General features: G+C 36.4%; 4 protein-coding genes and 1 pseudogene across 6 annotated transcripts; 4 read left to right on the top strand and 1 right to left on the bottom strand.

The window, feature by feature from the left end:
* Positions 1-794: 794 nt before the first annotated feature.
* LOC143600774 (protein DETOXIFICATION 16-like) lies at positions 795-4,112 on the top strand. Its single transcript, XM_077078380.1, has 8 exons — positions 795-1,046; positions 2,237-2,781; positions 2,881-2,967; positions 3,212-3,268; positions 3,352-3,590; positions 3,681-3,799; positions 3,884-3,970; positions 4,059-4,112. The coding sequence occupies exons 1-8, from the start codon at positions 795-797 to the stop codon at positions 4,110-4,112; spliced, it is 1,440 nt and encodes a 479-aa protein (XP_076934495.1).
* Positions 4,113-5,853: 1,741 nt separating this feature from the next.
* Positions 5,854-7,686, top strand: LOC143600673 (protein DETOXIFICATION 16-like). The gene is made up of 6 exons (XM_077078322.1): positions 5,854-6,368; positions 6,451-6,537; positions 6,630-6,686; positions 6,997-7,235; positions 7,320-7,438; positions 7,522-7,686. The coding sequence occupies exons 1-6, from the start codon at positions 5,854-5,856 to the stop codon at positions 7,684-7,686; spliced, it is 1,182 nt and encodes a 393-aa protein (XP_076934437.1).
* A 6,146-nt stretch (positions 7,687-13,832) lies between these two features.
* On the top strand, positions 13,833-18,882 carry LOC143617239 (protein JOKA2-like). 3 transcript variants are annotated; one of them, XM_077089917.1, is made up of 8 exons: positions 13,833-13,884; positions 15,022-15,660; positions 15,721-16,154; positions 16,240-16,369; positions 16,480-16,731; positions 16,803-16,952; positions 17,042-17,662; positions 18,712-18,882. In XM_077089917.1, exons 1-8 carry the CDS (start codon positions 13,858-13,860, stop codon positions 18,808-18,810), a joined length of 2,352 nt encoding a protein of 783 aa, XP_076946032.1. In that variant the 5' UTR covers positions 13,833-13,857; the 3' UTR covers positions 18,811-18,882. The 3 variants fall into 3 exon arrangements, with proteins under 3 accessions (XP_076946032.1, XP_076946000.1, XP_076946078.1); XM_077089885.1 differs by having other exon boundaries at positions 15,022-16,154; XM_077089963.1 differs by having other exon boundaries at positions 15,022-16,154; positions 18,722-18,844.
* A 3,275-nt stretch (positions 18,883-22,157) lies between these two features.
* Positions 22,158-23,802, top strand: LOC143608071 (serine/threonine-protein kinase STY13-like). Its single transcript, XM_077083291.1, has 6 exons — positions 22,158-22,288; positions 22,394-22,526; positions 22,621-22,816; positions 22,913-23,037; positions 23,130-23,288; positions 23,450-23,802. Exons 1-6 carry the CDS (start codon positions 22,158-22,160, stop codon positions 23,762-23,764), a joined length of 1,059 nt encoding a protein of 352 aa, XP_076939406.1. The 3' UTR covers positions 23,765-23,802.
* Positions 23,803-26,058: 2,256 nt separating this feature from the next.
* On the bottom strand, positions 26,059-26,703 carry LOC143600577 (secreted RxLR effector protein 161 pseudogene; annotated as a pseudogene).
* Positions 26,704-27,052: the final 349 nt, after the last annotated feature.

Below are 27,052 nucleotides of genomic sequence, written 5' to 3'. Positions count from 1 at the left end.
ATTATTTGTAACTTTTATGAATAGTAGAGTTTGATGAGTATTATCTAGTTTGCCTTTTAGTATATATATAATTAAAAGAAAGAATATGCGAGACACGAAATAAAACGGTAATTTACTTGTAGAACTCTTTTAATTAGTTGAGATCGAAGCTAAAAAATGAATCATCATTTGCTGTTTACTGTTTCTTCAGTTTAAATTCAGTTAAACTAATTTTTTGAAACTCATATGTGTTTTATACACGTAACTTTTTTTTTTAAATTATACTATAAATTTAAGAGTTTTATTATTTTTAATTTTACTATAAAATTAAAAAAACACCTTTTGCTAGAAAAGTCACATTTTTCCGGAAAAATGTGACTTTTCTAGCAAAAGGTGTTTTTCCGGCGATCTGCAACTAACGGCGTCAAGATCTCATTAGTCACGGATCGTTGGGAACAAATACGTTAAAAGATAGGGCCGTGAGCAGTTAATTCGTTAGTTGGGACCTGCATTGACCAAAAGGTGATAGTTGAGATTAATAAAACCAATACACCTTTTTATTATTACTATTATTATTATTACTATATATTATTATTATTATGAAAGTCAGTAATTACAAGATAAAAAAATGATATTGGACAGAGTCTCTGATCTTATGACACACTTATAGCATGGTGTGCTTTAATGCAGTCGGTTGCATATATTTCAAACACACGTACTGGTCACCTAACCAGTATATTAACCCACCCACCGTACTACATCTAGACACTTCTCAAGAACAAGACTCACACTTTGAGGTTGCACTTGCACCCATCATGGATCAAGAAACCTCAACAAGTATTCTTGAAGCTCCTCTTATTCTTAAGAAACCAAGCATTGGCTCATCAGAACCTATACTAGAACTGAAACATCAGTTGAAGTTAGCCGGACCTCTTTGTTTGGTCAGTGTTTTGCAGTATAGTTTGGAGATCATTTCTGTCATGTTTGTGGGTCGTCTTGGGGAACTCTCGTTGTCAGTTGCGTCTATGGCGACATCGTTCGCATCGGTCACTGGCTTTAGCTTCATGGTATATATTACACTTTCTGTTTTTGGATTATGGGTCTCACTTTCATGTGTGAAAAAACCTGTCTTCGATCATTGGTTTATTGTAATTATTTTTTATTTTCTTTCTGTATTATTGAGATTTGAGCTTGTTCATTAAATGCTAAACATGGTCATGGGTTGTTGCAACTTGTGTGTGTGTGTGGGGTGGGGGAGGGGGGGGGGGTGGGGGGACCATGATTTTAGCATATAACTTTTTTTTAAATGCGTCCAACCAATCATCTTCATGTCTCGAGTGCCTAACCATGTGGTGTTAGGCTAAGGGGTGTGGGGGGCTCTAATGGGGGCTCCAGTGGGGGCTCCAACCAATAATATTATGACGTGTGGCAGAGAGAGAAACTGGATAAGGGGGGTGTTGGAGCCCCCGTTGGAGCCCCTGGCCCTGGTGTGGAGGGGCTCCAGCAGGGGCTCCAGCGGATTTTTTTTTAAGGTTTTTTTTTTTATTAATTCTGAGCTCAACGGCTCTTTTGGGCATCCACACCAGCTTTTTCTCTCTCTTCTCCCGCGACCACACTCACGCTTGCCTGGGGGCTCGCGCCCCGCTCGCGCCCCGGTGGTGTGGGGTTAGCGCCTGGGGGCGCGAGCGGAGGGGCTCTCGCGCCCAGGTTAGCGCCCCACACCCCTCAGCCTTAAGCTGACCACAATTTTATCATAATGATTTTCTTCGGTTTAACCAAATTTTAACTTTTTTTACTGCGCCCACCCAATCATCTTTATATCCCGGGTACAGAACCATGTGGGGCTAAGCTGGTGCATCCCCGAAGGGAAGCTTGCACATTACTCCCGATCCATAGTCAATTCTTAGAAGAAAATCCCATGACCCAACCTGAAACACCTATTTTATCACAGGTGGGATTTGAACCACTTGGCCCGGAGATCATTGGCATTTAACCATTTTAATTGACTGCCTTTACTTGTAAATGCATATATATTTTCCCTATAAAAGAGGCATTAATGGATATATCATTTAGAAATTTATTACCTCTACTTTTAAAAAGCATTCTATTTTATCTTTTGTGTTTTCGCTTTGCGTCGTAAAAACAAGTCAGGTAAAAGAAGTAGTAAAATGCAGAAACGATAACAAAATGATTTGGTTATAAATATCTCCAATGCTTAAAAACTTACTAATGGTTTCAAATTATGTTTAATGATTAGCTTGGAATGGGAAGTGCACTGGAAACATTATGTGGACAAGCTTATGGTGCAGAACAACACCGTGTGCTAGGCGTACACACGCAAAGAGCAATGCTTGTACTCATGCTCATGGCTATTCCTGTATCCATTATATGGACCTTCACGGGCACTATCTTTACATGGTTCGGTCAAGATTTGGAAATCTCAACTTTAGCCGAATCATACACTCGTTGGCTCATTCCAAGTATTTTCCCTTACGGGATTCTCCAATGTCAGTTCCGATTCTTACAAACTCAAAGCAAAACAAAAGTGTTGATGATAAGCACCGGATTCACAAGCTTGGTTCACATTCTAGTTTGCTGGATTTTGGTGTTTAAGATCGGGTTAGGGTGTCAAGGGGCTGCACTTGCGTGCGCTGTTTCATATTGGACTAATGTGTTGGCTTTGTCTATTTATATCAAGTTTTCATCTGATTTTGAGAAAACATGGACGGGTTTTTGTAAAGAAGGCGTGACTAATCTTGGCGAGTTTCTTGTGTTGAGCATACCATCTGCACTTATGGTCTGGTTAGTAGGTTACACAGTCGTATTTGATATCACATAATCACTTATAATAATTGTTTTTAGTTATAAAAACTAACATGATTATTTTTGTATGTGATTTAGCTTGGAATATTGGTCCTACGAGTTCCTAGTTTTCATGTCCGGTCTTCTACCAAATCCAAAACTTGAAACCTCAATGATGTCTGTCAGGTACGTTACTAACAGTGACGGATCCAGAATATTTTGTGAGTAGGGGCTAAAAATGGGTCGGGCAAAAACAATCGGTACTAATTTGCTTCACAATATTGTAAAAATATTTTACACTTATTTACTTAACGAAATGATATTTTTCGCAACTTCTTTTGATCGAACTCTAATGTGTATTGATAATAAATAAATATATATATTTTTGTTCTAAAAATGTTTTGTTGTCTAAAAATGTTTTCTTATGCAGTCTTACTACAAGTGCAGTCATCTTCAGAATCCCTTATGGTTTAGGGAGTGCGGTAAGGTACACATAATACAATACTTTTCTCGAAATGTGTCTTTATATCACATAATCTTTTGTTATTTGATTATCTTATATACGCGAAGCTCAAGAGTTTCAAACGAACTAGGAGCAGGGAAACCACGGGCTGCACGGCTTGCAGCACAAGTTGTGTTGTTTCTGGCTGTTACAGAAGGCGTTTTAGTAAGCATGTTTTTAGTATCCATTCGACATATTTGGGGATATTTGTTCACAGATGAAGAAGAAGTTGTGAGTTATATGTCTAAAGTCATGCCGGTTCTTGCGTTATCCAACTTCATGGATGGAATCCAGGGTGTTTTATCAGGTAAAGCTTCGACTTTCTTATACGTTATCGGCTAAAACATGTAAAGTTAATATCAAGGTTATACTTATTGATGCATTGTGATTAATTTAGGTACCGTTAGAGGATGCGGGTGGCAAAAGATCGGTGCAGCCGTAAATCTTGGAGCTTATTACATTATTGGTCTTCCTTGTTCGGCCCTCTTGACTTTCGTGCTGCATTATGGAGGAATGGTAACAAGAAATGTCACATTTTGTTACAAGTTACAATTTTTTTGGTGAAATGTTGTTGTTAGTTAAGTTCTTGTTTTTATGCAGGGACTGTGGATGGGGATCATAGGCGGAAGCGGGCTTCAAGCGATACTTCTTTTGGTTATTACTATGCGCATGAACTGGGAACAACAGGTGAATGTAAACTCTATATAGATTATATATTTATGTAATGATTTGTTGGTTTTTATAACGCCGAATTCTCCTTTCACTTTTGTTTCAGGCTATAAATGCACGACATAGGGTGTTCGGTACGAGTTTATGTATACCCAAGTGATTCATGGGTTTTGTAGATATAATGTTATTGTGCCTATGGATTATGGTTATGCTGATCTTTTTATTCTTGAAATGGAGCAGAACCTAATAATGAAAAAATGTAAAATTAGGAACATTTTGTTTGCGATGTTCTTAAGGATTGGCTTGTTGCCATACCTTGGAGCGGAATTAGAAGGGGGGGGGGGGGGGTCAAGAGGGTATGCTGGCCCTTGGCCACGAGAACTTGCTGATCTTTTTAAGTAAAAAGGTTTAGATTTGTCTTGAAAGAAACATTAATTGGACCCTCTTAACTAATTGTAGGGGGTAGAGAAAAGACTCTTATTATTGATTATCATTTTTTTAAAGTTAATTATGATTGCCCTTTGGTGCAAGACACCCATACCGCCATAAGTTACTAAACAGGATTGCATAATTGCTTGTTTCCAACCATTTCTCCACAATAAATTGAGGTTAGATTATGGGTGGGTATAGCAAGGAAGTAAACTAGTAAAGCTTGTTAAATGAAGCCTCTTATATTATCAAGGAATTATTATACAAAGACAGCTATTTTAAAATAAAAAAAAGGCAATTCATAAATAAATTACTATTTTGTTTAACTGATATAAAGCACTATTTAGTATTTAGTCATTTTTTTTTTGTGAAGCTCAAAAAAAAAAGAAGCTTCCATCTCAAGTATGCAAATAATTTAGGAAGAATTAATGCCTAGAATCTTTCATAAGTGGATGATTCTTTTCTTCCTTTAACTTTAATAATGCAATATATATGGAAAAAGTTATAAAAGCCTAGTCATTTGATCACAAATCAGTAAAAGATTATGGGATCCGTACAGCCTAATGGCAATCAACCAAGTGCTTAACACACATGTCAAAAGCAATTGTTCTTGGACATCTTTCTTAAAATCATTTGCCATTGTTCACAAAAGTTTCACAGCTGGTGTGTACTCTCAGCCGAAACATACACGCGTTATACATAAGCAATCTTTTGTAGCCAATCAAACGACTTGCGTGTGTTTATAAATATCATATTTTCTATTTTAGTTCAAAATCCAGGAGAGAAACCCAAAGTAAATTAATGGATCAAGAACACTACTCCAAACCACTTCTTAAGTCTAGTTCCAAACATATATCGGAGTTTGATGCGCGCGAAATTTTTGTGGAATTGAAGCTCCAGCTGATGCTAGCAGGACCTTTTATTGTGGTTAGTTTTCTTCAATATAGTTTTCTACTAACGTCGATCATGTTCGTAGGCCATCTTGGAGAGCTCGCTCTTTCTAGCGCGTCTTTGGCCACTTCTTTTGCCAATGTCACCGGTTTCTGCTTCATGGTAACTTAAAAAATGTTGTTGTGCAAATTGCATGTGCATTTCTTGGTGCCCATTTAGTGTGCATGGTTCTTTAGTAATCATTCTTTTGAATCTTTTTTACCATCAAAGTTTCGAAATGTCGGTTTAAAGTACCTAACTTCCAAGAACATGTTTTTTAACGGCTTTTATTATTAAAATCTAGCGAGAAAGTGCAGTTTTTTTATCCACTCGTTCCAACTAATAGTCTATTTATTATTCTATGTGAGAATTATACCATGAATTAATTTTCTTTTCTTACCATTGACCAATAGCGTATCGATCCAATAAATTAGCTTTTTAATTTCTCTTGGGTGTGATGAGTTGGCTACCCAAAAGCAGTTTTTCGAGTAAAGTTGGTTGCTTTTTGATCAGATGGGCGTTGGTGGTGCAATAGAAACATTATGCGGCAAGCATACGGTGCAAAACAGTATCAAATGCTTGGTGTACACTTGCAGAGAGCTATGGTTGTACTAATGCTAATATGCATTCTAATTTCCATCATTTGGGCATTCACAGGACAAATCTTGACAATATTAGGACAGGATTCCGAAATCTCAAAAGAAGCTGGAAACTATGCACGCTGGCTGATCCCAAGCATCTTTCCTTACGGTCTACTACAATGCCAGACCAGATTCTTGCAGACCCAAAATAACCTCAAGCCAATGATGTTAAGTACAGGTTTTGCAAGCTTGTTTCATGTTGCGTGTTGTTGGATCTTGGTTTCGAAACTTGGGTTTGGTAGCTCGGGTGCTGCTCTCTCGGTTGCCATCTCTTACACGGTTAATATGGCTGTTCTATGTGTGTATATCAAGATGTCACGTACGTGTGAAAGAACATGGGTCGGGTTTTCTAAAGAGGGTGTTGATGATCTCGGGGGGCTTCTTGGTTTAGGCGTGCCTTCGGCTCTCCTGGTTTGGTCAGTTTAATTAATTCTTTCTTCCATGTGTTTTTAGCTTATTAATTATTTGTAGCTTAAGTATTTTCAATGTTTAATTAAGCTTGGAGTATTGGGCATATGAGGTTATAGTTTTACTGTCTGGACTTCTTCCAAATCCAAAGCTAGAAACATCCATGATGTCTATCAGGTGCTTAATTTAATAGTTTAAGTCTTCATGCTAGTTAGTACATTGTTGTTCTTCCATTGACATACTTATAACTTCAAATCTACTTTCTTCAGCCTAAGTACGATTTCGTTGGCCTACAGAATTCCCTTTGGTTTCGGGAGCACTGTGAGGTACAGTTAAAGTTAACGAATTTATCTCTCTATCACGTACATGATACAATTTTCGCACCTGTTAGCAACCCAAACCAAACCAAAATTTTTTATTAAATAAATATAATTTGTGATGATTTTTTTGGGATTAGCCACTAGCGGAGTAGTCTTGCATCGGTAGCGAACCGTCTAGAAGTACAACAAGTTAAAAATAAAAAAGAAAACTTATAAGTACTAGTCTAGTTCCTAAAGCACCTAGTGATACGAAAAAGTCTTAACACAACTACATCTCATTTTACCACATGTGACATATTCAATAATCAATTCACAGCACGAGAGTTTCAAACGAACTCGGGGCAGGAAAACACGAATCTGCAAAACTAGCGGTATGGGTGGCCTTGTCACTAGTCATCACAGAAGTACTTGTTGTTGGCATGGCTCTAGTGGCAGCGCGTGGGGTTTGGGCCAAGTTGTACACCGATGAAGCTGAAGTCATTAGTTATGTATCGTTAGTTATACCAATTCTCGCTATATCTAACGTCATGGATGGGGTTCAAGGTGTGTTATCAGGTAATTAGAGCTCATCAATCTCATTGAACCATAACATTGTAAATAATATTCGTGTGGCACGTAATTAACTAATAACACGTTAAGGTGTTGCAAGAGGATGCGGTTGGCAGAAGATGGGCACGTTGGTGAATCTTGGAGCTTACTACCTCGTTGGTCTTCCTTGTGCCATCACTTTAACATTCGTGTACAATCTTGGAGGGAAGGTACTAATGCTTGATTGCTCGGTTTTAATTCTTGTTCGTTTTTGTATTTGTGAAGTTGAATTTGTTATATGTCTTGACTGCAGGGTTTGTGGATTGGGATCATTTTTGGGAGTGGGCTTCAGGCATTGCTGCTTTTAATAATCACAACTTGTACAAATTGGGGACTAGAAGTAGGGCATCGAGCTAGTCATTCGTTTTGTTTGCGTGTTTTTAACTCTATCATCCTAAACAAGTCTTATGCTGGCTAATGTCTTTGCGGGCGAAAAAGGCGATGAATAGGGTGCATTTTAGCATTATTCCAACGACTACCACGGTGTCATGAAGCCAGCATTGCCACTCCGAATGTTAGCTGCTCGAGGATCTTGATTAATTGTATATTGCCGGTTATGGCTTGACTCATTTACTAGTATCCTAATTTCGTTTCTTGTGTTTTCCTATATTATATAGAGTGGATATAAAGAGTAATATGATGTAAATCATGTCTTTTAGATGCCGGTGTGTGTGAAGTTTATAGTTCATATCTTTTAATCATATTCTTCTAGATGTTAAGGTGTGTGAACTGTGAACTGTGAACTGTGAAGTACATGTATCTACATCTTATAATCATGTATTTTAGATGTTAGGCTGTGTGAAGTTTGTAGTTCACATCTTATAATCATATTGTTGTTAGGGGATGTGAAATCATGTCTTTTAGAAGTTAGGATGTGTGCATACTAAATAAATTAACTGGTCCAAATAAAAGAAAATCAACAAATTTGGTAATTCAAATTCATATGATACTTAGCTTTTGTTTAGGTTACTGTATTGAGATTGAGTTGGCATCATTCTTTTTCACCTTTTTCCGGAATCGAACTTTAGACCTCATTAAAAATGCTGAATTAAGCAAGGTTGGAGAATTTAAGAGTTGTCGTTAAAAGAAAAATCTAATCTTAATTAACCACAAAATATGAATATTACTAATAATAGTTATATCATTTATTATACGTTGTATTAAATGTGAAGATCGGTTGCTACATTAACCACATGATCTTGCGGTTAGGGCAAAGACACATTAAAGAGGGCACGCCGGTTTGAATTGGGAATAAGTCCGTTGATTTATACAAATTTGCTCATTTGGCAATTTCAAACTTTATGTCTTTTAAGGTAGTGTTTGGTATGAAAGAATGGATGGTGAAAAAGAAGGAATTATTCCAATGGAATGAATTAAAACATGTTTGTTTATCATGTGGTAATCGAATGGGTTGTTCCTTAAAGAATGAAACTCCTTCTAATTATAGGATTTTCGTTCCTTTAAAAAGAGGGTGTTTTTCTTTTCATTCCTTCACCGAATGAAAAATACCTAATAACAATAATAATAACAATAAGACCATCACCAATAGAGGTGATCCTTTATGTGAAGAATATGTCCAATATGGCACATGACCCATCATTTTCTTCTTTTTTCTCTCCTCACGTAGCCCATTGGCCCATCATTCTCCTCACATAATGTTTCTAGTACATTCTTTGTGACAAATCTTAGAGAAAATTCCCAAAATAAGTATTTATGAAAACAAATTTCTAGTTATAGGTATCATTTGCAAAAAATTCCAGAAATAGGTTGTTGGTGCATGTTTTGTAACAGATGATCTTTTGTGTTTGTTAGAATTGAGAGCAACGGTCAAAGGGGAGTCTGTTGGTTCATGTTTTGTGACCGTCGCTATGCAATTCTGTTCAGCGTTGTGGAAGTACGAAGTTAGAGCAACTTCGCCATAGGCGAAGTTAGAGCAACTTCGCCATAGGCGACGTTGTAACAACTTCTGCCATAGGCGAAGTTAGAACAACTTCGCCATAGGCGAAGTTGTAACAACTTCGCCTACAGGCCCAAGCCCACGAAGTTTATATATATATGTGTGTCGTGTTTAGGGTTTGTAATCCAGAAATTGAGAGTGTTTTGTGTTCAGTTTATTTTGTCTAGAGAGAAACCGAGAGGGAGAGCCGTGTGGGACGGCCCAAGGTAGAGCTCACCTCGGGTCGGACGTGTTTCTGTTTATGTTTCGGTTATTATATAAAAGATCTGCAGATTTGTTTATCCCATTCGTGAGTTTGTTCGTGTGTTTATTTATGTGTAATCGTGTTCTTCGTCTTCTACACCATAAACGAGTCTAGGAGGATTCCGCACTCCTAGACCTCGTGCGGATCTCGTATCGATCGGCGACGCCCCGAGGGGACTAACAAGTGGTATCAGAGCCTTAGGCTCTTATGCTATGGTTCGAGATCTGCGTTTTGGTGTTTCTGGCACGTTTCTGATGCGTTTCTGGCCGATCAGCGCCGCAGGCGAAGTTATTGGGTTCAGGTGAAGTTGTCGCTTAAATTTTAGGGTTTAGGCGAAGATATAAGGTTAAGCGAAGTTATCCACAACTTCGCCTACCTCACAAGTTCGCTTATCAGTCAGGCGATGTTATGGACAGGCGAAGTTATAGCCAGGCGAAGTTATGGACTGGCGAAGTTGACTTTAGGCGAAGTTAACGAGAAAAAAAAAAAGTGTTTTGGAGTTTTCATCTGTATGGCCAGGTGTACACGATTATTGTGAGACCGGAGATGTTGTTCCGTCAACGAGTGAAACTTGTTATCTCTGGGTCTTACGTGTGAACAAATACGTGTCAACTCTGGATATGGAGTTGAGTTTGTGAATGGGATATTGATTGAAACTGGATATTGACACATATTTGGGTATTTGTGGGCAATGAAATTGTTGTTGTTCGAGGTTGACCAACTGAAGAAAGTCAAATTGAACTGAAGATTTTCGTCATTACTGGATTGCGGTCAAAGCATATTATTTATGTTATTTTCAAGGCGTTCGAGAATTGGATCCTGAAACGTGATGCTTATTTATTAAAGTGAAAATTCTGGAACAAGTTGGATTTAATCGGAAATTAAAGTGTTTATGTTCTTGATCGTTATCCCTGGTGATTGAAGATGCTTCGGATTAATTAATGGTCATGTGTGTTAGATTCTGTCAAGGTGGTTTTGTGATGAAATTGATCACTTGATGTTGAGTAGTTGAAGATTAAACCTTATCGTATGCCGACGTGTTGGTGAAGTTAGAAGAACTTCACGTGTTGTGAAGTCAGAAGGACTCACGTGATTGGTTGAGATGATCAATTAGGCACGGGGATGCATGCATTTCAAAGACCTCAATCTATTTAGTCGGAGAAGCTTACACTGAAGGGGAGATCGGATATGGAAGACGCTGGGTGATTGGTAGATTTGTGAAGCTACAAGACAGTTTCAGGCACGGCTGGTTGAAGGGCAAACAGAAGATCATCAGTTAAGAGGGAGTCTGTTGGTGCATGTTTTGTAACAGATGATCTTTTGTGTTTGTTAGAATTGAGAGCAACGGTCAAAGGGGAGTCTGTTGGTGCATGTTTTGTGACCGTCGCTATGCAATTCTGTTCAGCGTTGTGGAAGTACGAAGTTAGAGCAATTTCGCCATAAGCGAAGTTGTAACAACTTCGCCATAGGCGAAGTTGTAACAACTTCTGCCATAGGCGAAGTTAGAACAACTTCGCCATAGGCGAAGTTGTAACAACTTCGCCTACAGGCCCAAGCCCACGAAGTTTATATATATATGTGTGTCGTGTTTAGGGTTTGTAATCCAGAAATTAAGAGTTTTGTGTGTTAAGTTCAAGTAGCTAGAGAGAAACCGAGAGAGAGAGTCGTGTGGGACGACCCGAGGTAGAGCTCACCTCGGGTCGGCCGTGTATTTGTTTTCATGTTTGGTATGTAAGTGTTTCGGTTATTATATAAAAGATCTGCAGATGTGTTTATCCTGTTCGTGTGTTTGTTCGTGTGTTTTTGTATGTGTAATCGTGTTCTTCGTCTTCTACACCAATAAACGAGTCTAGGAGGATTCCGCACTCCTAGACATCGTGCGGATCTCGTATCGATCGGCGACGCCCAGGCGCGGGGGGATCTTACATAGGTATTATAAACTAGCAGTGACGAGTAGTTTGTAGAACCAATTAAAAGTTGCCGCGTGTCCGTAAACTAACCGTAACGAGCACGTTCGCTAATCATTTACTCGTCACGACTAAATAAGTTTCATGCCTCGTAATCAACGCCCGTGAGTAATTCATAAGTCCTTTAGTCGCGGCAACTAGTTTAACGGTTTACATTCCCTACGCGAGTAGTTTATTAGTGGTTAACTCGTCGCGACTAGTTTAACCTTATAATCTACTCGTCGTGACTAAAGGACTTATGAATTACTCGTGGTCGTTGATTTCGAAGCATGAAACTTATTTAGTCGTGACGAGTAATTGATTAGTGAACGTGCTCTTTACAGTTAGTTTAAGGAGACGTGGCAAGTTCTAATTGGTATCTACAAACTACTCGTCACGACTAGTTTATAATACCTATTTCTGGAATTTTTTCAAATGATACCTAAAACTATAAATTTGTTTTCATAAATGCTTATTTTAGGAATCTTCCCAAAATCTTTTTAACCATCTCTCCTTCAAATCATCATCTCACTCGTCTTCTCTATCTTCTAAAAATCTCTAAAATCTCTCATTGAAGATAATCTACTACTGCTGCTAATAATAATAATAACAACAATAACAATAATATTAATAAATAATTGTTATTATTATTATATTAAAATTATTGTTATATTGTCAATATTGTTATACTATATTATTATTACTAATATCTTATTGATTTGTATGTTATAATATAACTATTATTATATTACAATTATTATTATATTTAAATTTGATGAATTAACATTTTACAACGCACATATGTGCTCAACAATATGATTATTTTTATTCAATTAAATAATCTCGTTGTAACGTGCAGGTTTTAAAAACTAGTTATTATGAATATTCATATTATTAATTATTAGTATTATTATTTTCTACTAATAATAATAGTTAGTAAATAATAATAATAAATACTGTCAGTTTAATTATTAGTAATTAATAATATTATTATTATTAACAATAATAATATTTACTAGTAATAATAATAAAGTGAAGAATGATTTCATTCCTACATGATAACCAAACTTAACAATTGAATGTTGATCCATTTCATTCCTTTATCCGTTTCATTACCGTATCCATTTTATTCCGTTATTCATTCCATTGTCTCGTACCAAACAGACCCTAAGTCTAATAAAATTAGCTAAATTTCTCACAAAGTTGAATTAAGTAAATAATAAGAATAGTAATTAACTTTCCGGATGTAACCTTCAAACAATTGTTAACTCAATAAACATTGTATAATCACCAATACCAAAAGCATGGGCAAAGTCTATTCTTTACTTTTCTCAAATCCTTAACTCGATTGGTGGTTTTTTTCCCGTCTTTCAATGTAATCATGTCACTCTGTGGCATTAATAAAACCAATCAAATTATTCGTGAATCAATTTTCCCTTGCAAGTTTTAGAAACCATTATAATTATTGAATCATATCCTAACGAGGCAAAAGATCAGAATAACTGAGATCCAGATTTGTTCATGAATTGCATCACATCGGGCTTTCACTAGGCAGTTCAGCAACAAAACATTGGTCTAATTGTGACATGTTGCTTGATTTGTGAAGAAATGTTGTAGGCCGATGCTTCTTTGAGGAAGTAGCAAATGTGAAACCATAATAATCTAAGAATAACATGAAGTATTGGAGATAACTTTTTTTTACGAGCTAAATCTTACATTCTATAGGGAGTCAGAGATTGAACTATTGACATTATATCCTATTTCGTAACCACCTTACCAAAATAGGAATGATAGTAATGGAAATAACTAGTTGCCTATTATAAAATAAGACATATATCGAAGCCTAGCGCTGCAATTGTATTTTTGATAATTTTAATGTTCTTTTTTCTTGCTTTAAATATGTAACTTTTTTGTTTTAGCTCTGTTACAGTAACGTACGTAACAAACACCGTACGACTTCATCTCAACTCGCCGTCGTAGCACTAGGATTTACCACCGGAGTACTATAACAAGCGTGACCGGCATCGAAAGAATTCACATGCACACTTCACCGCAACATTCAAATTAATCCACTTTATGGTTGAACTTGGGCAACAAGAAAGTCAACTAAATAATTAATTCTCATCCAATTATTATATAGAAAAAAAATGAAAAATTGGTTTTCTTAGTGCACTAGTTTTCCTAGCTTTCTTTGGAAGAAAGATAAGCCAAGCCAAGCCAAGCCAAGCCAAGATATTATTATTATTATTATTATTATTAGTACAAAAGAAGACAAATTCTTTATTATTATATAATACCTACCACTAGTCTTCACCTCATTTCATTTCATAACCTCATAACTTGACTCGCTAATCGCTTCGCGGCTTACGGCTACGCGTAACGATTCGTTTTCTAATTGACTCTTGATATTGAATAATCGTTAACGAATTGCTGTTGTTCACTATGGCGTCTTCGTCAATTGTCATCAAGGTTCGTTCGTTTGTTTGTTTTCACGCTTTTTATTGTTTTCATTTTTGTACGATCGTGTTATATTCGGTGTGTTAGGGTTTACTGTTACGTTATATTTTGTAGCGTAATCTGTTGATTAATTATGATTCATTGTTATTACTGAAGCTAGGGTTAGGGCTTTTGTTGATTTACTTTTGATAAGCACCGTTTTTGCTGTAATTAATGTTTTTATACTGCTAAAACCTAATTTCTGCTTTTGATTTTGTATTATTATTATTTTTGTTTGTGTAATAAATAAGTTTTCATTTTATGCGTTAGTGTAACTTTTTTGTTAGGATTATAATCTATTGATACGTGAGTCGAAGAATTGATAAGTGTTTTCTTGCTTCTGCGACTCGAAACGAGTAAAATTGGAATGTAAATTTTGTTTATTAGCTGATTTTAAGTGTATTTTTGTGTAAACGAGCCCATCTGAGCTTGGCTTGCTTATTATTTATTTATTATTTTTGTATATTTATAATTATTTTATTATATATAAGATACAAATTAAATTAACGTACTAATTGTGAGAATCAAGAAGTGTAATTATGCATACAACATAGTGTAATTATAGTGTAATGTAATTACAGCATAGTGTAATTACACTACGATGTAATTACATAATTGCACTATTTGATTCTCATAGTTAGCATGTTAATTTAATTTGTACGTTAACTTTCCCCTATTCTATATATGTAATTTTATATGTAACATATTATGTATTAGTTAATTATTTTAATTGTTAAAATTTTATATATAATAGTTCTTATTAAGTAAATATATATAATAATAAAATTTATACAAATAATAGGCTTGTTAAGTCTTGCGAGCTGGCTTGCTTATTTTTAGGCTGGAGTTCGTTCAAGGTCGGCTTAAGAAGGCTTTTTTTGCGAGCCGGCTCGAGCTCGATGAGTGAAGCTTGGGCTCAGGCTTTTTTTGTTAACAAGCTTATTTTCAGGCTCGAGATTGTTTAAGCTCGGCTTAATTTGATTTTTTTTTAGCTAATTTTGAGTAGCTTGCGACCGAATTGGCTCATTCACACTTCTTATTTTGTGTGATTTTTTGTTTAAATTCAGCCTTCTGTTGAAGGAATCTGATAAACATGTGGTGATTTTGCAGGTTAAGTTTGGGGAAACACTCCGTCGCTTTAATGCTTCTGTCAGTGACAAGAAACTTGCTCTTGACATTGCTCGGCTGAGGGAGAAGATCCGCATGCTCTTCAGCTTTGGCTCTGATGTTGAATTTACTATGACTTATGTTGATGAAGATGGTGATGTGGTTACTCTTGCTGATGATGATGATCTCCATGATGTTGTTAAACAATCTCTTAATCCAGTGAGGATTACTGTGAACTTGAACGGTAGCGGTTCTAATGGATCAAGTGGGAATTCTACTCCCCTGAGATCCCCAAACCAGCTTCCATTTCAAGCCTTGAACTCTGGTGTATCCGAGATTTTGAAATCTGTTCCTGAGCCGTTTCGTGAAGTTCTTGCGAAGCTACCTCAAGATTTGGCGCCTAAAGCCACATCTTCTGCTCCTCCAGCTGTTGCTGAGCTTGTAGACAAGATGAGGGCTTTGTACTTGAGCCAGCTGGCTAGCCAGAGGGTGAACCCTCCTACTGCTGGTTCACCAGTTGTTAATACTGAACCGTCTACTGTGGATGGTAAGGTTCAGGTGAACCCTGAAGCTGAAAGTTCAAACTTAAAGAAGAAAGAAAAGCAGGTTCAAAAGGCGACTGAAGGCGTCAAGTTCAAAGAGGTCCAGCTTCCACTAGGCGTGGATCTTAATGTTCCTTACATTGAGAATGAATCTTTCCAGGCTCCTGTTAACTCAACAAAGAGCGTTGGTGAAGGGTCTACTAGCAAAAACAAGAACACTGCTGATGGTGTTGAGAAAAAGAAAGATTCTGCCTCTGATAAGAAGGATGGCAACACCAGTGGATCTTCGAAAGAACCTTTGAAGCCTGATGTTTTGTATCCTCCATATGTTGAACAAATCAACAAAAATAATGATTCTGGCAGCACTTCGGCCTGGACTCAGGGGATGTGGAATGAAACTAATAAATGGTCATTTATCGGGTCTCCATTAACAAATGAGACTGTTTCACCGGGGCGTCCTCGTCATTCTCGCAGCCCTCATTGGAGGAGACATGGTCTTGTTAATAATGGCATAGGCACTATTTTTCATATGGGTGTTCGTTGTGACGGCTGTGGAGTTCATCCCATAACTGGACCTCGGTTCAAGTCAAAAGTGTAAGTGAAGTTAACTTTCGATCTTGCAAACATGTACACTAGTCACAAGGATGCTTTTTTTAACTTATATATATATTTGCTGCAGGAAAGACAATTATGACCTCTGCAATGTGTGCTTTGCGGGAATGGGAAGTGTAGCCGACTACATTAGAATTGATCGCCCTACAACTAGTTCTAGGCGTCATCATATGCCCTTTAAGGGATTCTATGATCCTGTATGTAGTTTTGAGATGAGTTGTATTTAACATAACTTATAAGTATCTATGATGTGATTTAATTTGATGATATTAATCTTTTAGCTGATGTTTGTTTTATGCCTTTACAGTCTTTCTTCATACCACCTCCAACGCTACCACATGCCATGCGGGCTCCTGGGTCAAAGCTTCCTCGGTCAAAGCTTGATAGCCGATTCATACTCGATGTTAACGTTCTTGATGGAACCATCATGGCTCCATTCACTGCATTCACCAAAATCTGGAGGATGAGGAACAATGGTACTGTCATCTGGCCCCATGGCTCACAGCTTCAGTGGATTGGAGGAGATCGGTTAAGCGATTCACATTATGTAGATGTTGAGGTTTGTAGCTTTGTTACTCCTGGTTTGAAAAATTTTTCAAATATGGTCCGTTAACTTTCATCTTTTGTCAGATCCCGGTGGATGGTTTGCCTGTGGACAAGGAGCTTGACATTGCAGTTGACTTTACTGCCCCGGAACTTCCAGGCCGATATGTTTCTTACTGGCGTATGGCATCGCCATCAGGACAGAAGTTTGGTCAACGTGTTTGGGTCTTAATCCAGGTAATTAATTTTAATTGAATTATTATATTAATGTTTAGATATTATCATATTAGTTACTGATTTTGTTTATTGTTCTTATGTTTTTGCAGGTTGATGCTTCTATGAAGGATTTGGGTGAAACCCCGATCAATCTGAATCTGCCACCTGTCACGGGGGACCACGAAGTAGTTAATCAGGATCCTTTAATGGATAACATCCTTTCTGGAAACAGTGCCATTGATGTCACTGGTTCTGGAAATATGTTTGGTGATCTGCCTTATGATGATGATACAACTTTCCCAATTAATGACTCATTGATTATTGATAATGGTGGTTTGAACACTGTTTCTACTTCATCTGCTCCGCCAGTGACTGATAGCTCATTGGGTTTTATTCCTACAGTGGGACCTATAGGTTTGTATCCTGCTACAGCAGGATTGGACACTAAGGTGGACTTTTCTGTAATGCCGTCTGCTATCACCAGTGGTGCACCATCATCATCATCATCACCGCCCACAGTGGCGGCGGTGAAGCCATCGGGTTCTGGTAAGCGAGAGGTGAGTATTGAACAGGAGCAGGCTCTTATAAAGGAGCTGGAAGAGATGGGATTCAAGCAGCTGGATTTGAACTCGAAGATCCTGAGGATGAATAACTATGATCTGGAGAAATCGGTTGATGAGCTTTGTGGTGTTTCGGAGTGGGATCCAATGCTTGATGAGCTGCAGGAAATGGTGAGTCATATATATCTATTTATCTAAAACCGAAAAACCTGAAAAATCCAAACTGAAATAACTGTGCCGAAACAAATCCCGGCTGTTTGGTTTTATGTTTTTGTAATGTAATAAAACCGAACCAAACCGAATTTTTAGATTTTTTTTACTTTAAATAAAGTAATTTATAAGAATTTAATAAATATATGTAACCCAAATATTTTTGGGGAAATTTCCTAAAATGGCCCCTTAGTGGTGAGAGATTCCAAATATGGCCTCTCAAAATCGGTTTTCCAGATTTGTCACTCTTCTAATGTATCGCCGATGATATGTTAGGTAGTCCCGCCGACAAGTCAGCTAGCACATAGTCAACGATGTGTTAGGCCTCGAAACACATGGTCAACGATGTGTTAGGCCTCGAAACACATGGTCAACAATGTGGTAGGCCTCGAAACACATGGTCAACAATGTGTTAAGTGTTAATTTATGGTTGACGATGTGTTAAGTATTAATACTTATTATTTTTTTTAGTTTTTTTTACTTGACACATCGTCAACCATAAATTAACATCTAACGCATCGTCAACCATAAGTTAACACCTAACGCATTGTCAACCATGTGTATTCCACCGTCCACTCCCAGGCGTCGCTATCTGATTGATTTACTAACTCATCGGCAGTATTCCTAACACATCGTCCGGTGATGAGATATGTAAGGGACAAAACTGGAAACTTTAATTATGAGGGACAAACTTGGAATCTCTTTCTATTAAGGGGCTATTTTAGAAATCTTCCCATATTTTTTTGGCCCAATGTATAATAATTAATTAGTTAATAGTTAACAAAATTATTTATGCGTGAATTCATTATTTTCAACTTTTTTTATAGCCTAAAATTTTTAAGCTCAAATGGCAATAACCGAAACCGAACGGTTTCAAAAATTCAGGAACCGAAGTTTCTGTTTTAGCTCAAAACCGAACTAAAACCAAACCGTGCACATCCCTATCTGGTTGTATGTAAGTTTTGAAGTTGAATTGCTTGTGATGTTTACTGACTAGTGGTTGTGATTAGGGTTTTACAGATGAGGAAGCCAACAGGAGGCTGCTGAAGAAGAACAACGGGAGTATTAAGCGTGTGGTCATGGATCTGATCAACGGGGAGCACGCTTAATCCGAGAACTCATGTGGATCTGAACAATAAAAGCATAATAGCTAAATATCTAGCATCTAAATAAAGTGTGAGTGGTTCGAGCCTGTGGCGCATGGGTGTAGTCACCTGGTTCGAACTCGTGGTGTGTGTGAGTGTGAGTCAGTGTGAGAATAATGATGCATAACTCTGTTGGGTTGATGCTGTGGCTAATATTAACGTGGTGGTGGTGGTTGTTTTTCGAACTATGTTCTGTGTGATGTAATATAATATTATGGCTTTTTATATTCTCTCTATCCATTTCCTATATTTCTTCAATATTATATCTTGAATTATTGTGTTATATGTGTCAGTTATTGCCTTCTAGGGTTCGTATGTGTCAACTGTCAAATAGTAACGTCTAATTACTTGTTCGACCATCAGCATCAGCATAATCATGCTTAAATTCAGTAGTCGTAGATTGTTTTTGAAAGCCTCGAGTTGTTACTTTGGTTTTAGTTCGTGTTTGTTTCGCAAAATTGGCAGGAATTTGGCGGAATAGGATTTTAAATCCTGCTAGATTGTGTGTTCGTTTCGATAGAAAAGGGACTCGGAATGGAAACTAAATCATATCAAATCCTGCCACTTTTAAAAGGAATCTCGTAAAACAACTCAAGACTGTTTAAAACCCTAATGTCACGCTTCATCCTCTCACTTCGCCTGCACCGCTGTCAAGTCCACCGGCGTCCTGCTCCACCGTCGCACTCGTCCACCGCTAGATCTCTGTTTTTTTTCCTTTTTTTCTTTTCCTAAACTCAAATCTGATTAATTGGTAGCTTCAATTGCTTTATATCATAATCTGTATTTATCTTGACTGATATCTTTTAGTTAATTGTGAGACGAGTAGAATAGAGAAATTTCAATTCCATAAAAAGGTTTACCAACCAAACGTATGATAGGATTTTCAAACATTCCATTCCAATTCTAATCTAATTCAAATCCTCTTGTATGGTGAATCGGAGAAAAGTTGAATTGACTCAATATTAAAGGTTTATAGTTAAAACGAAAATGGGTATTATAAACTTCCCCTAATATGAAACAAAACAATGGAATCATAAGTTCAATTAGCATATAGATGAGTTAATAATAGTCAAATAACTGCCTAGACCAAGTGTTATGGAGGTGGTAGTAGCGTCACCCACTTGCAACCTCAACACAACATTAGTGAGCAAACCAAACACCCTGCAGAGCACCGCTCTAACTTCCACTGTCCCGCCATTCCATTCATGCCCCCAGAGGGCACAAGAATGTGGAGTCCCCTCCACTACACTAGTTTTTTTTGAGTTTGTTAGTTAAAGTTTATTGCCAACGTGACGCTTTAACCAACCATACCATAATGCATAGTCTTATCGGTTCGTGCGTTCGGTGTTGTAAACCTGGTACTCGATTACTTTTGAGCACTGGAAAGCTAAATTGATTCAAGCTCAATAATCACGTAATCACAACTTCTTGTATGTTCACACTTGGAGGGGTTATTGGGTATCACAGAAAGAAAAATGTCCCCTGACATATTCAACTATGGAGTTGCAATTTGTTGTGGCTTAATAATAATAATAATAATAATAATAATAATAATAATAATAATAATAATAATAATAATCGTTTCTATATGGTATGATATTGAAACCTATCAATAGTTGACGTGTTGTTTCTTACGATAAAACAAGAGCTTAACTAGTAACGAAAACATTTAAATTTTAAAAGTAAGAGTATAGTATAGAGTATAAAGCAGGCTTTAAATTTTATACCATTCTCTATAGTTTTCTCTAAGTTTTAGAGATAGAATATAGTATAGAGTCTTTGTTGTGGATGCTCTAAAAGTTTTAAAAAGACATGATTCAAATTTTTAACGACTAAACGTGCTCGTAAATTTACAATATGTTCACCTTAAAACTAGAACTCCCAATTATTTGAAAATAAGCACATTAATACATGTATTGATGTTGTCCATGTCACAAGCCCTTTAGTCGGCTACAAGTTTGCGCCCCCCCCCCCCCCCAACCACCACTACTCATTACCATTACCGTCACCATCATCACCAACCAACTTTTTAAATTTATAAAATAAACATTATTACTTTGTAAAAAAAATCAATCAACTTCATTTCTTTTCTTTTTTTTTTTGGGAATATTTTTTAATTCCAAATACATTTACTTTAAATATCAATTATTTTGAATGGTTAGAATCCTATTAATAAAACTTGTGAACCGAATACCTTTGTAGTCCCTTTACATGTGATTGCATGACGTGACCATTTTTAGCATAGGAAGGGAAATATCAAAATCCAAAATCATGTCTATAATAACAAATTTTTACATCCAACTCAACAAGTAGTTGAAGGAAATCTCATGTTTTGTACAATATGTGATTAGTTAACAACTATAAGGACCACATACTTAAAAAACAATTACAACACCTAAACTAATTTTATCATTCCAATCTTACATAGACCAAACAACTCACAACTTGACCAACACCGTTTGATATCAGAACATGAATTCCACAAATCCAACCAATTCAAAACCGTCTGTGCGCATTTCCATGCACTTTTTGTGTTCCCAATGTTTCACAAACAACTCAACAATTACCTTGACATGTTATGTATCCACTATAGTACTAAAATTAAGAAAACAAAAGATAGTTGTTTGTAACAATGGTGCCCAAAAGAAACCTATCTTGGGGGCATGATCTAAAGTCTCCCATCTCCCCCCACATGTTAAAGGGATCAGTTTCCATGTGCCACTTTTTTATTTTATTCATTTATTGCACTATTTACCCAAAAATAAAATTAAAAAATTTGCCTCTCTCATGCCTTGTTTTGTTGTTTTCTTCCCTCATTAAGACAATCACCCAACCTCATTAATGATTTTGTCTCCTCATCAACAATTCATGTAACCCCCCATCATCACTTGTTTCCAATCTTATTCTCTAATTTCCTCAAAAAAAATCTTGTAAAATTACATATTTTAACACCAAACATCTTTAAAGAAACAAAAAATTATTAAAAAAATGAAAATATTTGCATAAAAAAACAAATTTGGTTGTTTTTTATAATTTTAATTATATTATGTATCCCCAAATGTTGGATCTAATCTTGCTTCATTGGTTGATAATGAGTGATCTTGAATCTTGCCATCTTCTGAGTACAATAAAGTACAATAGTGTCCTTTGGCCTTTGGTTACATCATCCCATGTGGCGTTAATTTAACCCTTTAGAGAGAGAAAAAGTGTCTCCTAAGTGAACATAACTCAAGGCTGCATGATGCCTATATTTATAAGATGCTTCTCAAACTATTGTCTTGGTCTTGACTTTATATTTTGTGTATCAAAGTATGGGAAGTAGGGATAGTTTTTCTTCATTTGATGAGTATAGATTTGATCCCAAATGGTTGATTGATCCTCAACATCTTTTTGTTGGGCCAAGAATTGGTGAAGGAGCCCATGCCAAAGTTTATGAAGGAAAGTAAGTAAAAATTCAATCTTTTTTCTTTTTTTATGAATCTTGATTCTTGATCTACATTACATCTTGCTAAGAAACTTATGAGCAATTGGGTATTTTTTTTTCAAGATATAAAAACCAAAATGTCGCGATTAAAATCGTTCATAGAGGTGACACGCCCGAAGAAATTGTTAAAAGGGAAGCGCGGTTCATGAGAGAAGTTGCAACATGGTCTAGAGTTCAACACAAGAATCTTGCAAAGGTTTGATCTTTATGGTTAACTTGAGATTAATATTAATCAAGACTAAAGAGTATAATCTAACAAATTGGTATGTTTGTTATGTTTATGTAAACAGTTTATTGGGGCATGTAAAGAGCCTATGATGGTTATTGTTACCGAGATTTTAACAGGTGGATCGTTGCGTAAATATATGTTAAATAAACGTCCCGGTAACTTAGATTTGCATGTTGCTATTGGTTTTGCACTCGATATTGCTCGTGCAATGGAATGCTTGCACTCTCATGGGATTATTCACCGAGATCTAAAACCCGGTAACTACAATTACATCTTCCCAAAAGTTAAAAAAAAAAAAAAAAAAAAAATCTTACATAAGTTGAAATTAATTACTAATTTCTTACTTTATCCAGAAAACTTGGTCTTGACTAAAGATCAAAGAACACTTAAACTTGTTGACTTTGGATTAGCTAGAGAAAAGACAGTAACAGAGATGATGACAGCTGAAACCGGAACTTATCGTTGGATGGCTCCTGAGGTAATTACATGATTAATTTTTCTTAATTTTTTTTAGATCAAAGATGAGATTTTGAAAGTGATTTTTGAACTTTTGATTTGTTTTTTGAATAGTTATATAGTACTGTCACACTAAGGCAAGGAGAAAAGAAGCATTACAACCAAAAAGTAGATGCCTATAGTTTTGCCATTGTATTATGGGAACTTTTACACAATAAGTTACCATTTGAGGGCATGTCCAATCTACAAGCAGCATATGCTGCAGCCTTCAAGGTAATATAATAATATCCTCTATCTCATAAGGGCATAATATTAAAGTAAAACAAGTTGTTTATGAATTATGATATATGATGCATAACAACAACAACAACAACAACAACAACAATAATAATAATAATAATAATAATAATAATAATAATTTCTACATGGTACAGAATGTGAGACCAAGTTTGGATAATCTACCAGAAGATCTAGCAATGATATTGAGTTCATGTTGGATGGAGGATCCGGATGCTAGACCGAACTTCAGTCAGATTATACAAATGTTGTTAAACTGTTTATCAAATATAACGCCGTCAAAACCCGTGATTCCTTCTCGGCTTTTCACAGCTGAAAATGCTTCAATGTCTCCTGAATCTCCGGGTACAAGCGCGCTAATGGCGGTTTGTAATTATACAGGGGATACACCAAGAAGTGAAATGGAACACAAGCCAAAAGGCTTCTTTTTCTGCTTTAACCAATGCTATTAATGGACATGTCACAAGGTGAAATTAAAACTTGTATTTTTTTTAAAAAGTGTGTGGTGTTTTTCTAAGAAAAATGCTATATTTATCATCTTGTAAATTGAGATATGTTCATCTGATGTAGATGTTATTAATATTATTACTATTATTATTATTCCCTTATGCAATTTACCATCTTATTCTTTAAAATGCAAGAAACATTAACCGGTGTAACCTTAAACCTTGTCACACTTCACATGTATTTCAAACATGCAATGAAACAAATTAACAAATACTTTTTTTTCTTTCTAAAAAACGACTCGTTTCAACTTAAACAACGCTAATACATTTTCATACGAACCAAGTTCATAATTTTCTAACGCAACTTGTTTTGACTCTGACTTGTAATCGGCCCATTAACCAACCAACTCAACTTGTTCGTTTTACTGCTTAATTGTATCTAGTATTGTATTTATAATATAATAAATAAATATATAAATAAATAAATATGTCAAAGTTTTATGGATTTTTAAATTTAACTAGCAAGTTATAAAAAAAAAGTCTAGCAATTTTAAATATATAGGTATCTTTTATCTCTTACTATACCTAGACCCGCTATGCTACTAAGTACTAAAGGACCTGTAACATGCCGGTACGAAAATATCGAATAAGAATTTATCCTTTTAAACAATGAGAGTTTAAATCAAGTGATTGTTAAAAAAATTGTAGTTTAAAAGCAGAGTTAAAAGAATGTATGAATTTTTATTTAAAAAATAACCAACACTTGTTATGTAAAAAATTGTTACTTAAAAAGTAAAATAAATAATAATAATAATAATAATAATAATAATAATAATAATAATAATAATAATGTTTTAATAGACACCCTCGTGCTATAGATAAAGCAGGCTAAGCAAACATGGGAATGTGGGAGCATGGGTAGATGCCCCCAGCCTTAAATAGATTATTAAAGACATGAAACTTGAAACGTTTACAAATTAAACAAGTATAATAACATGCACGAATCAAATTTTAAACATTGAAATATGGGAAATTTTATAAAATATCTCATTAATGAAAAGAGATTATATTTTTGTCTTTATAAATTAAAACTTTTAGAAATGTCTTGTATAAACATGTCTTTGATGACATGGTTGGTCTTAATTTTCAATGCGTCTTTCATGACATGTTCGGCCTCAACATGTCTTTCACGACATGTTTGAGTGTTTGGCCACCAAATGCGTCTTTCACAGCATGCTAGGTGCTGTTTATTTTTTCAGAGATAAAATATCTGGAGTTTGCGGACCACGTCTGCAAGCATCTATAGCAAAAGAGATGGACTAAAACTCTGCAATTTGCAAGAAGACTGCTTGTTATTTAGTGAAACGTCTTCGAAAAACAAACGGTCTGCAGATGGTAATGTCTGCGCGGCGCAGACAAAAGAGCCTGCGCGGACCTTTTTTAGAAAAACAAACATCACCTGGGCCCTCAGGATATTGTGACTTTATTTTAACAGTCTGTAAACTAAAAAAACTGCAAACTGCAGAGGTTTGATCCACCTTTTCTTGTACATATGTCTACAGATGTGGTTCGCAGATGACAGACATTTTACCTCTGAAAAAACAAACAACACCTTAATTGAGTATCAATTACTTAATTTACTCCATATAAAACTCATTAGAGCACACACAATGGGGTTTGGGTTGAGCATGGGAGAAACCAATACCGGGTGGGAACTCAAGTCCCAAGCCAATCAATAAACGAACAAAGAAATATATCAAACGTCACTTATTATTACATCAAGGAAACTAACTCAAAACCTTAATACAACAAACTTTGAAATATGAATGTGGTGGGTGATATCTAACTCTAACTTGTTAGATCTATTTATACTAGTTAGTCAACTTGCCAACTACATTATTTATGGCAACAACTTCATTAATGTCCAACCACTTGACATTATGTCCAACCACCAACTAGCCTCTTAACTCCATACAACCATAATGGAATACATAGGCCCGAACCTTATAGGTCCGACTCGGTTAATTACCAACATTCACCCCCTTAATTTCCGAGTTGGATTTCGGGAGGTCTTCAACTCTAAGTAACTCGCGCATCTCCTTGAACTTGAGTCTTCCAAGGGCTTTGGTTAGAATATCAGCTCGTTGTTCTTTCCCGTTTATGTGCTCAACCACTACATCCCCTTCTTCAACAGCATCCCGAATAAAATGATATCGGGCCTTGATGTGTTTGGTCCTTCCATGAAAAATAGGATTTTTAATGAGTGCTATGGCTGAAGTATTATCAATAAGCAAAAGTACTCATTCCACTTGTTTCCCGATTACTTTACTTAACAGAGCTCGAAGCCATACGGCTTGACAAGAGGCTGCCGATGCTGCCATATACTCCGCTCCACACAAAGACAAAGCAACCGTGCCTTGTTTCTGTGAGCACCACGGGATAGGTCCTTTGCCAAAATAGAACACATGCCCGGTGTTACTTCGTCCGTCGTCTTCATCAATGTTGTGACTACTGTCACAAAAACCGGTTAACAACTTGGTACCGCCCTGTCGATACCGTATACCCATGCTTGTCGTTCCCCGAACATACCTCGCAATCTGTTGCACCCCCTGCATATGAGATTCCTTCGGGTCTTGCATATACCGACTAACAATGCTAACCCCGTATGCTAGATCGGGTCGGGTATGAAGGAGATACCGAAGATATCCAACACGTCTTCGATACTCAGTTCCATCAACCGAAACCCCACTCTCGTCTCGATCGAACTTAACCTCGTAATCCATCGGATATTGAGCCGAGTTACACGTTTCCATACCGGCTTGCTTTAGAATCTTTAACGCGTAACTTTCTTGCTTAATCGAGATCCCATCATTACCTTGATTCACTTCAATACCAAGATAATACGACAATTTTCCCAAATCACTCATCTCGAACCGTTCCCGCATTTAACCCTTGAACGCCTTTACTTCTTCAATTTTGGAACCTGTTACCAAGAGATCATCGACATATACCACAATAATCAATATGGACTTGGTTGATTTCTTCACGTATACGGCTTGTTCCTCGATACATCTTTTGAAACCCATCTCACCTAGAACTCCATTTATCTTTGAGTTCCAAGCTCTTGGAGCTTGTTTTAACCCGTAAAGAGCCTTTGAGAGTTTATACACTTTATGACTCTCTCCTTCCTTTACGAACCCATCCGGTTGTGTAACACCCCGGCTTAAGCGGAAACGCCCGAGTGTGACGTACAGATTGCTCAAACACACGTGGCACTATTAAGTGACCATAATA

This window comes from Bidens hawaiensis, unplaced genomic scaffold (assembly GCF_021521415.1).
Source record: "Bidens hawaiensis isolate Kalapana, Puna unplaced genomic scaffold, B.hawaiensis_p1.1 tig00000237_1, whole genome shotgun sequence".
NCBI lineage: Eukaryota > Viridiplantae > Streptophyta > Magnoliopsida > Asterales > Asteraceae > Bidens > Bidens hawaiensis.
The sequence above is the reverse complement of the archived record's forward strand: the minus strand, read 5'-3'. Positions and strand labels throughout refer to the sequence as shown.